At 47.8% G+C, this 12,047-nt stretch overlaps 1 protein-coding gene and 1 non-coding gene across 3 annotated transcripts; one reads left to right on the top strand and one right to left on the bottom strand.

Moving 5' to 3' along the window:
* Positions 1 to 73: 73 nt before the first annotated feature.
* LOC136994565 (U6 spliceosomal RNA) lies at positions 74 to 180 on the bottom strand. The gene has a single exon (XR_010886616.1). It is a non-coding gene; the product is annotated as a U6 spliceosomal RNA (small nuclear RNA).
* A 382-nt stretch (positions 181 to 562) lies between these two features.
* On the top strand, positions 563 to 11,918 carry MED16 (mediator complex subunit 16). Of its 2 annotated transcripts, XM_067312764.1 has the most exons (15): positions 563 to 602; positions 1,304 to 1,504; positions 1,906 to 2,013; positions 2,289 to 2,458; positions 3,377 to 3,808; positions 4,212 to 4,317; positions 4,980 to 5,135; positions 5,490 to 5,701; positions 5,990 to 6,196; positions 6,624 to 6,834; positions 7,046 to 7,179; positions 7,611 to 7,803; positions 8,054 to 8,270; positions 8,918 to 9,001; positions 10,139 to 11,918. In XM_067312764.1, exons 2-15 carry the CDS (start codon positions 1,369 to 1,371, stop codon positions 10,263 to 10,265), a joined length of 2,493 nt encoding a protein of 830 aa, XP_067168865.1. In that variant the 5' UTR covers positions 563 to 602; positions 1,304 to 1,368; the 3' UTR covers positions 10,266 to 11,918. The 2 variants fall into 2 exon arrangements, with proteins under 2 accessions (XP_067168865.1, XP_067168864.1); XM_067312763.1 differs by lacking the exon at positions 563 to 602 and having other exon boundaries at positions 1,305 to 1,504.
* The last annotated feature ends 129 nt before the right edge of the window (positions 11,919 to 12,047 follow it).

Below are 12,047 nucleotides of genomic sequence, written 5' to 3'. Positions count from 1 at the left end.
CTGGCTCTGCCTGCAAAAAGCATGGCTGGGCCTGAGGCTGCTTTTCTGCCTGGTCGGGAGAAGAAGAAAAAAAAAAAATATGGAACGCTTCACGAATTTGCGTGTCATCCTTGCGCAGGGGCCATGCTAATCTTCTCTGTATCGTTCCAATTTTAGTATATGTGCTGCCGAAGCGAGCACAAATACCGCAGCCCCTACAGCGGTATTTACAGCCCACCAAGACAATAATTTTATGGATAGGGCGATATCACTTGTTTCGTCATCAAATATGTTTAACTAATACCTTAGTTTTTTATATCATTTTAAATGGTTACTTTACTTTGGTTTCGCCCAAATCTTCCTACTTCATAGGTTACACGTCCTCTCGGAGGGCTGATGGTTTCTGGGTAGGTTTATATGCAAATTAAGTGACTGTCCCGCCCCTCTCCCCCTCCAGCGACGAGGGGGCCTCCGGCCCGGGCTGTCCGCGGCATCGCCTGAGCGCCCGCGCGGCGCAGGGCAGGCCGGCTCTGCACAGGCGCACAGCAGGGCCGCCCTGAGGGGCGGGGCGAGGCGGCCGGGGTCCTTCCGGCGCGGCGGGAGGCGGTGCGGGGCCGCGGCCGGTGAGTGGGGCCGCTCCTGCCGCCCCCCCCCCCGGGGCAGTTTCCCCTCCCTCCCCCCCCAGGGGGGCAGCAACCGCCCCCGGAGGCGCGTACCCCTCCCTCACCCCCGGGGAGGGCGGTTCCTCCTCCCTTACCCTCCTTGGGGGGGGGGGGAACGACCGCCCTGGGGGGCCCTTCCCCCTCCCTTACCACTGGGGGGGGCGCAAATTTCCTTCCCTCGCCCTTGGGGGGGGGGGAAAATCCTCCCCCCATTGGAGGTAGCGACCGTCCCGGAGAGGGACAAATCCCCCTCCCTCACCCCCCTATGGGGGGCAGCAGCCACGCCGGGGGCAGTTCCCTCTCCTTCACCCCCACAGAGGGGCTGGGTGCCCCCCCCGGGGGGGTGATTCCCCTCCTCACCCTGTGTGAGGGTTGAGTGTCCTCCCTTGGGTGCAATCCCTCTCTCCCCATCTCTCTGTGGGGGGCAGTTCCCCCCCTCCCCCAGCAGACAATTCCCCTTTACCCCTGCCGGGGGGGGCTCGTGCTCTTTCGCTCCCCACCCAGCTGCGGGGGGAGGTGGGGGGCAGCCTGGCCCCTGTGGATGAGGTGCTGTTGGGGCCGGGCAGATGTCACTGGGGGAGCCGGTTTAACTGGGCCTGTGTTTGTGACTTGTAGAACTGGCTGTTTTTTGCATCCGGACGGTTCCTTATTCTTCTCTGTAGGCACCAAAAGCTGTGTGTCTGCGTCCCATGGGCCAGCGGGGCCTCGGGGGGTTGCCGGAGGCGCAATGGATTTGGCATATGTCTGTGAGTGGGAGAAAAGGCCAAAAAGCAACCACTGCCCTTCCATCCCCTTGGTGTGCGCTTGGTCCTGCAGGAACCTGATTGCTTTCACCACAGACCTCAAGAATGAGGAGGAAAAAGGTACAGCGTGCTTGTGAAAGGTTGCTCGGTAACTTCTTGTGGAAACTCGCAGCACATTTATGAACGCCCCCCTATTGGGAACCAGTGGACCATGTGGCTCGTGCTCTGTTCCGACCTTAAAATCTTTCATCTGTAGGAAGCAACACAGGAAACTTACGTTCTCTCTTTTCCTTACGTTCCTCACATTTAATAGGTGTTTCATTTACTAGTGAGTGGTTCTCAGACTGCTGAACCAGGGCAAGTTCTGCACTGGTACCTGTTATCTCACCTGAGCTACCAAGCACAGCTGCTGTCCTTCCCAGAACTGTTTGACAGAAAATAGTTTATGGCTTCCCCTGCAGCAGCTCAGGGTCTATGGAGTTAGCAATGAGGGACAGTGACTGATTTCTCTTTTCACACAGATCTCACCCATATGGTCCACATCATTGACACGGAGCATCCATGGGATGTCTATTCTGTTAACTCTGGCCATGCTGAAATCATCACTTGTTTGGAATGGGATCAGTCAGGTAAGCTTGGATCCTTTCTCGTTATTCTTTTGTCCCACCCTTTCTTCATGCGCATGCAGCTCGTAAAGTGACGGTGTGTGATAGCTTATAGAGAGCGAGTTCGTGGGTCTTTCTCTTTTGACTGCATACACCGTTAGGAGTTGTACTGTGCCCATCACTTCATAGCCATGAATTGTTTGGCTCCAGTAGATCTGCACTGCGATGTTTTGATTTCTTGGTTCCTAATGACTTTTTTTGCTGTACCCACTGGTTCTTATGAGGCTCTTTTATTGTAGGCTCCAGGCTCCTCTCGGCAGATGCAGATGGACACATTAAGTGCTGGAGCATGACTGATCACTTGGCCAACAGCTGGGAGAACACTGTGGGCAGCATGGTGGAAGGAGACCCTGTTGTGGCCCTATCCTGGCTACACAATGGTGTGAAGCTGGCTCTGCACGTGGAAAAGGTTTGTCCCAGCTCTGCATGGGGATCCAGTGAGGAAGGCTGGCTCAGGTCATTAGCAGAGAACTTGGGAAACCTTTGTTTATGACCCTGCTCCACCATGGGTTTTCTCTATGATCTTGGGCAGGTCAAGCAGGGGAATTTTTTAAGTCAGAAAAGGAAAATCAGATTCCTAGTTCCTGCTGAGTTTCAACAGGAATTAAATGCCTTGTTTCTCTTGGTGCTTTAAATATGTCGTCTTTGTCTGTCTGCTTCAATTTCCTTGGCTGTAAAATGGAGATAAAAAGCATTTCTTTGCCTACTAGCAATATTGCAGAAGAAATGTGTTCAAGGTCATGAGGTTTGATCCAGGGATTTGGTAATGGGAGCCATATGTGTACATAGATAAGCTGCTTGTTTAGAAACATGTCTAATTCTATCAGACTCACAAAACAGAAAGTCTGCCAAGTAGAAGCTACCTACTTATGTTTTTCTAAAAATGTTTACTTTTGCAATGTTCCAATGAGAGAAATGTTTCCCTCTCCGTAGTCCTGGGGAACCTGAGGCACAGAAGCTTAAGAGGTTGTGCAATGGGTTGGTGTCAGAGCAGGAATTGGCCACAGAAGGGAGAGGGGGCATTGGCTCTTCCAGGCTCAGTCTGCACATATGAGGTAGAAGCTCTCTGAGATGCTGTGAGAGCTTTGCTGAGGGGTCGGTATGTTCCTGCTGCTGCCTGTAAAACCAGAACTGCTCTGACCCAGGGAGAAAGGGGCTTCTGCAAGATCACGGCACAAAGCTGGACGTATGAACTCGATGCCTTGATTTCAGTCTCTGTTCAGCTCTCCAGACCATGCTGCAGTGACTTAGAGGAGAGCTGTGCAGTTGTAGGTGCATTGCAGATATCAGATACAAACGTCCTTGTGTTGTTTTTCTTCTTTCACAGTCTGGAGCATCAAACTTCGGTGAGAAGTTTTCCAGGGTCAAATTCTCTCCATCTCTGACTCTGTTTGGCGGGAAGCCCATGGAGGGCTGGATTGCTGTGACCATCAGTGGTCTGGTGACAGTCTCTCTCCTCAAGCCCAATGGGCAGGTGCTGACATCCACAGAGAGCCTGTGCCGTCTCCGTTGTCGTGTTGCCTTGGCAGATGTTGCCTTCACTGGCGGTGGGAACATTGTGGTGGCCACGTCAGATGGCAGCAGCACTTCCCCTGTCCAGTTCTACAAAGTCTGCGTCAGCGTGGTGAATGAGAAATGCAAAATAGACACTGAAATCCTGCCATCCCTCTTCATGCGCTGCACCACGGACCCTGCCCGCAAGGACAAATATCCAGCAATCACTCACCTGAAATTCCTTGCTCGGGACATGTCGGAGCAGGTGAGCATCTGCTGTTAAGCAAGTAGGATTTAAAAAAAAAATAGCAAAGGAAGTAGCTATTTGCTCCACCTTTGGCTTCCACACCCAGCTCTGGAGATAAACGGATCATGTCCTGCGATGCCTTTTGCATTCCTAGTTGCAGAGGGATGAGAGCATTTGTGATTTGAAGGGGTACAGGCTGTGATACCACATTTTGGAGTTCTGCCTCTGCTTTCTATCTCACTGGAATTAGAGGCTTCACCATTATGTATTGCAGATACAATCCTCTGCTTTTCACTGGTGGAGTATAAACTAATCAAGAGAAAGAGCCTCAAGACAGGGTGGGGAAAAATGCTGCTGGATACTGCCTTTTCCTGTTTTAAATTTTGTGCAGACAGTTACAGTATAGGTTTCTCTTTTGAAGGTATTGCTTTGTGCTTCCAACCAAAACAGCAGCATCGTGGAGTGCTGGTCTCTTCGGAAAGAGGGCTTGCCAGTCAATAATATATTTCAGCAAATCTCTCCTGTGGGTGAGTTTCTGCACCTGATATTCTTAAAAATAGGAGCGTGGTCTAAGTGAAAATGCAGGACAGGTTCTTAAATCCATCATCACACATGTGGGATAATCCACAATCACATATTTATCTGTTCTCAGTCCCATGCTCTGTTTCATCTATTTGTCTACATCTTAGGCAACAAATTGCTGCTCTCAAGGAAGTGGTTTAATTGTTACTTTCACTCAATAAAAGACATTTTCTGTGTTATGCTGTGCAACCGCTTTTCCTGCTGAGAACAGTGATCTCAGTCTTCTAAATAAAAAACATTTGTGCAGCAAGCAAATAGTTTAATCGAGCTGTCCAGTGTGCACATCTGTTCTACCTGATGTCAGAGATCCTGGTTTATGTGGTTTACTCCAGTGAAATGTACAGGATTATTATACGTAAGGATTTGTTAATCAGTACCAGCAGAGTCCTCCATCAAAACAGATTTAGTAGAAGAAGTCATTGTTGTACAATTAATGAGATTAGAAAAAACGAGGGAAATAGCCTGATAGAACGAAGTATAGTTGATGTTTGATTTGTAAGCCCACTTATTTAAGGAGTGTGGGCAGAAATCAAGGGGTGGGAGGGGTGGCATTTTCTGATCCTTTTGGAAAAAGATGTCTCATTTATTTTGTTTTTTTTCTCCAAAGTTGGAGACAAACAACCCATGATACTGAAATGGCGAATTCTTTCTGCCACCAATGATTTGGATCGTGTTTCAGCCGTGGCTCTGCCGAAGTTGCCAATCTCACTAACGAATACTGATCTGAAAGTAGCCAATGACACCAAATTCTTCCCTGGATTGGGTGAGGAGTCCTTATTGTCTTTCTCCTAAATATGTAGCTTCTGCCTGAAACTTTGCCTTCTCCATTTCCTGAGCTGTAGCTGAAGTAAGGGTTTCAAACAACCCATATGAAATACTGATATGAAAGCTTTCAAAGACATAATATTCTCCTATTCATCCCATTTCATTTACATGGAAAGAGATGTGCCTCTGTGAAATGCTGGCATGGCCTATAGGTACAAATGTGCCTGAGAGCCCAGAGCCTTTTGGGTGCTCTGCAAGGTAGCCACATGAGTTTTCAGTGGCTGTTTCTCTGGGTGAGGACTGGGTTATACTGGGAGTTGCTTCCTCAGCTTCCACTGTCTTCTGTCCCCAGGTCTGGCTTTGGCTTTTCACGATGGCAGTGTCCACATTGTTCATCGCCTGTCCTTGCAAATGATGGCAGTGTTCTATGGCTCTTCCTCCCAGCGCCCAGTGGACGAACAGACCATCAAAAGGCAGCGAACCGCTGGTCCACTGGTTCATTTCAAAGCCATGCAGCTCTCGTGGACGTCTCTGGCCTTGGCTGGCATCGATAGTCACGGGAAGGTATTGTGCTTTGTTATGTGGGGTGTGTGGTAGTTGTCATCCCTGGCGCTCTCTCTTTCTCTAAGTAGTGATGGATCATTCAGAAACTTTCTGGGAATGTTAATTCCAGCTGTATGATCCGATGTTAAATGAGAAGGGATGTATCCCGTTATTGCGGGGAAGTGTGTCTTCAGGTCAGCAATGAGTTGCAGTTGGCCCTGTATTGTACAGTAGCTTTTGTGGAATGGTTTCAAACCAGTTCCCGTAGCCTGTTCTTGATGTGGGTTTTCTTTTGCCTCCTCCCTTCAGCTGAGTATGCTTCGTATCTCCCCCTCCATGGGCCATGTGCTGGACATGAACATGTCCCTCCGACACTTGCTGTTCCTGTTGGAGTATTGCATGGTGACTGGCTATGACTGGTGGGACATCCTGCTCCATGTCCAACCCAATATGGTTCAGAACCTGGTGGAGAAGCTGCATGAGGAGTATATGCGCCAGAATGCGGCCCTGCAGCAGGTGAGCGGCAGTGGAAGTTCCCTTTGCAGAGGGGCCTCAGAGATTGGGAAGAGGGAGCAGGAATTGCTAGAGCTCAAAAGACAGAGAGCTTTAACTGCTAGGCTATTCTGCCTCTCTGAATGTTCTGCTTGAGCATGAATTTAGGTGTGAAGAACATCTGTTTAAGCAGTGTTTGCTTTCAGGAACGTTAACAGGACTGTACCTGTTGGAAATTTCTGGTGAGACGGTAAAGCGTGTTGCTGGCAGAGATTCTCTCAGTGTACTGGGAACTGTAGCACTGTTTGTACATGCACAGAGCAGTATTCACTATTTCTGTCATTCATGTAGCAAGAGTGAAGAGTAAAGAAGAAAAGCATCTTGTTTTAATAAGCACATTCTAATTCTACCTTTACCTCTGTTTTTTTCCTGGTGCCTCTCTGTCAATCAGGTCCTCTCCACGCGCATTGTTGCCATGAAGGCATCTCTTTGCAAGCTGTCCTCCAGCACAATAGCTCGTGTGTGTGATTACCATGCAAAGCTGTTCCTGATTGCCATCAGCTGCACCTTGAAATCACTGCTACGCCCACATTTCCTGAACACCCCAGACAAGAGTCCTGGGGACCGACTCACTGAGATCTGCTCCAAGATCACAGATATAGGTAGTGATTGCTCGTAACATCTGGCACTGTGTTCTGAGTGTTTTGATTCAGGTTGTTCCCCCTTTAGGTTAGATGTAAAGTGTTACAGGCTCATAGTAACTCCCTGAGTTTGAACAAAGGGAAGGTGAACTCTCTTTACATCGTGGGGGTAGGGAGTGAAATTTGGATCCATCTTCTCCCTGAGCCAGGAGATGTCTTGCTTCTGTTTCAGACATTGACAAAGTGATGATTAACTTGAAGACAGAAGAGTTTGTCCTGGAGATGACCACGCTGCAATCCCTGCAGCAGCTCATCCAGTGGGTGGGAGATTTTGTGCTTTATCTGCTGGCCAGCCTTCCTAACCAGGTGAGAGCCTGCGCTCCCGAGAACTGTCAGGGAGGAGCAAAAAAAGTCTTTGTGTATTTGTTTGGGTGGCTTTAGCCAAGTCGTGCACAACTCTGGTGTTGCTGTCAAGCAACTTGAGAAAAGAGTGTAAGAAATAGCTGAACTATAAAACAATCCTTTCCATGCCCGTCCAGCTTCTGGTAGTCAGTGATGCAGGGACTGGAAGCTGCATTTAGGCCGTTGGGCTTAGTAGCTACCTGACTTGTTTAAACCCTTTATGAACCTTTGTGTCTAACCTCCACAGCATCCTCTGGCAGCGAGCTCCACAAATTGTGTACTGCTTGAAAAAAACTCTCCTTGGGTTTGGGTGCATCTCCTAAGTTGTCTGGAAAGGGAAGAGTGGTTCAGGAGGGCTGTAAGTCCTCGTCACAGCTATTCTTTGCCCTCTGCAGGGCTCCCCTGTGCGTCCGGGACACAGCTTTCTGCGAGACGGAGCATCCTTGGGCATGTTCAGAGAGCTTATGGTGGTGATCCGTATTTGGGGACTGTTGAAGCCAAGCTGCCTCCCTGTCTACACAGCAACTTCTGACACCCAGGACAGCATGTCCCTCCTCTTCAGGCTTCTAACTAAACTCTGGCTGTGCTGTAAGGGTTTACCAGTTTCCTTGAACAAAAGGATCCTTCCTTGATGTGGATTGTGCATGAAAGGAATAATTGGGGGGAGTAACTTTTGAGTGGGTCTGTAGCGTTTATAAAGGGCAAGTATAGCTGCCAAGTTTATTGTTTTCTGTGCTGTGTTGGCGGATGGAGGAGGAAACTGCACGTAGCAGCTTCTCTCAATCTTTAAATGAGAAATGTTAGAGCTGGCGCTCTCTCTGCTTCATCTTCCATGCAGGTCGTGAGGAAAATCACATGACGGAGCCAGATGATACCCTGATAGATGAATGTTGCCTCCTGCCCAGCCAGTTGCTCATTCCCAATATCGATTGGTTGCCCATCAATGATGGCATTATCAGCAAGCTGCAGAACAAACAGCTCGTCCGGCTGCAGTTTGGAAAAGCTCCTGGGCTTGTTGGTCACACTGTCTCTTCCCAGTTTGATGCCTTTGTAAGGTACAGAGAGGGTAGCAGGGCACCTGGGATCTCTTTCCAGCTCTGAGAGATCAATGGGTTTGGGACGCCTGCATTCTTTGGCTTATCCATTTGCATATGCGACCTGAGGGAATTTTGTTCTCTGTACTTGACAAAACAAAAAATGCTAGCTTGTATTTAGATTAATTTCACCATATCCTTAAATCCCATGACACTTTACACACTGTGTAGTAAAAGTGTGGGTCATCCTGTTGAAATGCAGCTGCTGGTGCAGGCACTTTAGACAGCACTGCAATGCTTGGTTTCAGCAGGAAACCAGGAAAATGCTCTGCGTCGGGCTGAAACTAAGAGAGCGTTGACAGGCTGGGGTTTACCTGGACCTGGTTTTGGAAGCCCTTTCTGGGAATTCCTATAGTACTAGCAAAAGGGGTTGCAGGAGTGCAGAATAGTGGAACTCCAAGGCTTTGGTTCCAGCCTTTGCTGGGGGCAAGGAGGGAGTGATTCTTTGCGAGTGATTCACTCCTGGCATTGGTGCAAGGGATCTGCTTTCTGGGATTCCATCTGGGTTTTGATGGATGGAATCTCAGATATTCTTTGGAAAAGGCTGTCCTGGAAACAGCTTTTAGAAATGGCGTTCTAGAAAAGTTACCATTCTTCTTCCTGTCCAGGGCACCTGGACAGCCCAAGATTGATCACCTGAGACGGCTTCACTTAGGAGCATACCCAACAGAAGAGTGCAAGTCGTGTACCAGGTAAGCAATGCAAACATATAGTCCCTTCGATGCAGAGAAAGTCTTGGCAGAAACTCATACTGTTCTTTCTTTCATTTAAAAGATCTTTCAGTCTCTGTTTACCACCCTAACATAGCTCAATAACATTTCGTGTTAACTATGTCTGCAGGAGGAAATGCTTCTTCTATAGTAAGGCTTTTAGTTTATGGCACTAGGTATTGCACTGGAGGAAGCAGTTGTGGTTATGTATAAGGCTCTTCTAATCTGGACGACCAAGATTCTTAAAAGGCTTCTGGAAGAGCAGCATCCCTGACTCAAGATAGCTGTTCCTATCATTGCAGCATGGCTGTTGCATTAAAAATCTTGTTGCTTTGTCCTGCAAAGTAACCCCAGCTCTGTGAGAATTAGCTAGATTCTTCATTGTCAGTGACTGAACTATATTGCATCTAGGGGCTGAATTTTGCATCATGGAATAAATATGACATTGCTTTAACAGAAAAATATGAGAACAGTCAGGTTACATAGGTAAATGGAGGACAGAATTTGGCCTGTAGAAATCTTTATTGGTAATGAGAGATCCCCAGCTTGATTTGCAGGTCTGGTATTTAAAAAAAGCTACCTGTGTTCTTGGAGAGGAGGTGGTAAGAGGAAATAAACACAGACTCCATGGTGCCGTTTGGGGGTCATTTTTCAAACTAGATTTGCAGTTCAGGTCCTTTTTTTCTGTCTTCTTCATCCACCCTTCACAGAAGAGTCTGGATTTTGAAATGATGGTGCAGGGAGCAAACATCTATCTAATCATATGATTGAATTAGCTTTAATTATTGGTTTTAATAGAAAGTCTCTGTAGTAGATCATTTTTACAAGATGAGTGTCTGCTGTTTTATGTATAAATAGCAGCTGGGGGCTGTTGTCTTCAAGACAGCCTTCTGCTCCAAGATAACCTCTCTTCATTTAAGATAATTGCTCACATGGTCTCAGCTGGTTTTTAGCGCTCACAAACATCACCTGCGAAGGGCAAAAGCTGTTTTTCTCCTCTGATTCCTTGCTCCCTGTGTGATCCATACAGGAGCCCCAGCAATGTTGGCTTTTTTCCTAGGCTTCTCTGTTTCCTATGCCTGACTGCACCCCTTTGTGTGTGTGTGTGTTTCTTTTCAGGTGTGGTTGCGTTACCATGCTTAAATCGCCAAACAAAATCACTGCCGTGAAACAGTGGGAGCAGCGCTGGATCAAAAACTGCTTGTGCGGGGGCTTGTGGAGGAGGATGCCCCTCAGCTATTCGTGAGATTGCCTTTTGTGGGGCAAAAAGGGAACAATGGGCGCCAAGTGGAAGAGCTGCTCGGAGCTGCCTTCTTTGGAGGTGTTTGGGACAAAAGAACAGCAGCACTTTTCCTGTGCTCTCTGAAAGCATTGTGCTGATGCTGCCTGTGAGGCAGCGCCAAGCAGTTGACTAGCAGTGCTGTTGTTTTTCTTGCATTGATTTTTCTGCTTCACCCCTTTGTGCCATAAAAAAAGGAGGGGAGGGAAGAAGAATCTTTGTACAGGGAAGAGCTAGAAAGGAATCTGAGAGGTTTCTCTGTCACTGTCCAAGGCAAAGTCAACTGGGAGTCAAGGGCCTGAGAGGTGAGAAGCCTGCCGCCTCTCTGTGTCTCTTGGCTGTGCACGCAGAAAGGCTACACCCTGGAGTAAGTCCTTGCATGGGTAGAGAGCAGTAGATGGCTGATAGTTGGGGGTAAACGGACAAAATCTCCAGTGAAAGGGGAACAAACACATAGTACCTTATGTTCATCCTTTGTTACCAGGCTGCTTGGGAAATGTGGGATGGGCTGGTTTATTCCTGTTTCCCTATACTTCTCCATCCTTACAAGTGAACTTGCTCCTGTGATGGGAGACTTCACCAGCATAGTTTATCTATGTTCTAATTAATAGAACAATTTCCTCCCAGTCTGGAGGAACAGGAGCCTGCTGCCCTGGAGCAAACCCATCTGTTTCACTGTCTCTCACTGAACCAGCAGCTATTTTGTAAATAAAAGTTCCCTTGATTTTGTACAGAATGTTCAGAATGTTTGGTTTGTTCTCAGAAAAGCTTCAGAAGTCTTTCTCATATGACTTTGGTTGTACACTGTATGTCCAGGACTGTTGATGCATGAACAAGAGAAGCAGGAAAGCCCTGTTAATTTCATCTCTTTTCAAAATCAGACTGAGAGAGCTGTGCCCTTTGACAAAGCATAGTGAAGATGCTTCGAGCTGATCTGTGGCTTGCCAAATTCCTAGCCAGCCAGGTAAATTCCACATCTCCCCAGAGACCATTTAAAGGAAAGAACAAGCCAATTTATATATATACTTTTTCCATCTGGGAATGAGTTTCCATTTATCAGTGAAAAATTGCAATGATGGCAAAGAGCTTGTTTCTCTCGACTCTTCCATTTAATGTTTTGCTGTGTGGAGCAGGTCTCTGTGTTGCCATTCTAAGGGTAATTAAGGAAAATGAAATGGCTAATTAGGAAACTGGAACTTCTTGTTAAAACTCTTACCCCTTTAAGTAAAACTGTAATCAATCTGGGTCCTTGTTAATCTCCTTTCTCTCAGAGAGCAGGTTTGGGGGTTATTTAATGTTTGATTGCTGCTACTCATTATTTGCACTGAGGTAAGACTGAGCAGTTGCTCTGCAAGAAAATGCTCCTTTCCCCACTCTGCTCACTGTCCTGCCACGTTGGAGCCCTGCGGTTGGGAGCAGCTCCCTGAGGTCTGACCCAGCTCTGGTGCTGGCTGTTCGCTGTAGGTGGATGAGCTCCAGCGAGGCTGCGTACACAGAGCAAGGAACGGAAGGTGGATTTTTAAAGTCCTTGGTGATACTATACTTGTTTTCTCCTCCTTTCTACCTAGTACAGGGCCTTCTGATTGTACCTGTTCCTATAAATAAGTGGTCTGAACAAAACAGTCCTTGTTCTCTGGTCATCATCTCTCCTTAGCAGACTCCCCGGCTCCCAGAGTGGGGATGCTGGTTCCTCCTGCTTCGCCAATCTGCCTGCTGCATGCAGGACGTTGGAGATTGCTCCCCTGAGAA

The sequence above is a fragment of the Apteryx mantelli genome, chromosome 30 (assembly GCF_036417845.1).
Source record: "Apteryx mantelli isolate bAptMan1 chromosome 30, bAptMan1.hap1, whole genome shotgun sequence".
Lineage (NCBI taxonomy): Eukaryota > Metazoa > Chordata > Aves > Apterygiformes > Apterygidae > Apteryx > Apteryx mantelli.
This window is presented reverse-complemented; position numbering and strand designations above follow the sequence as displayed.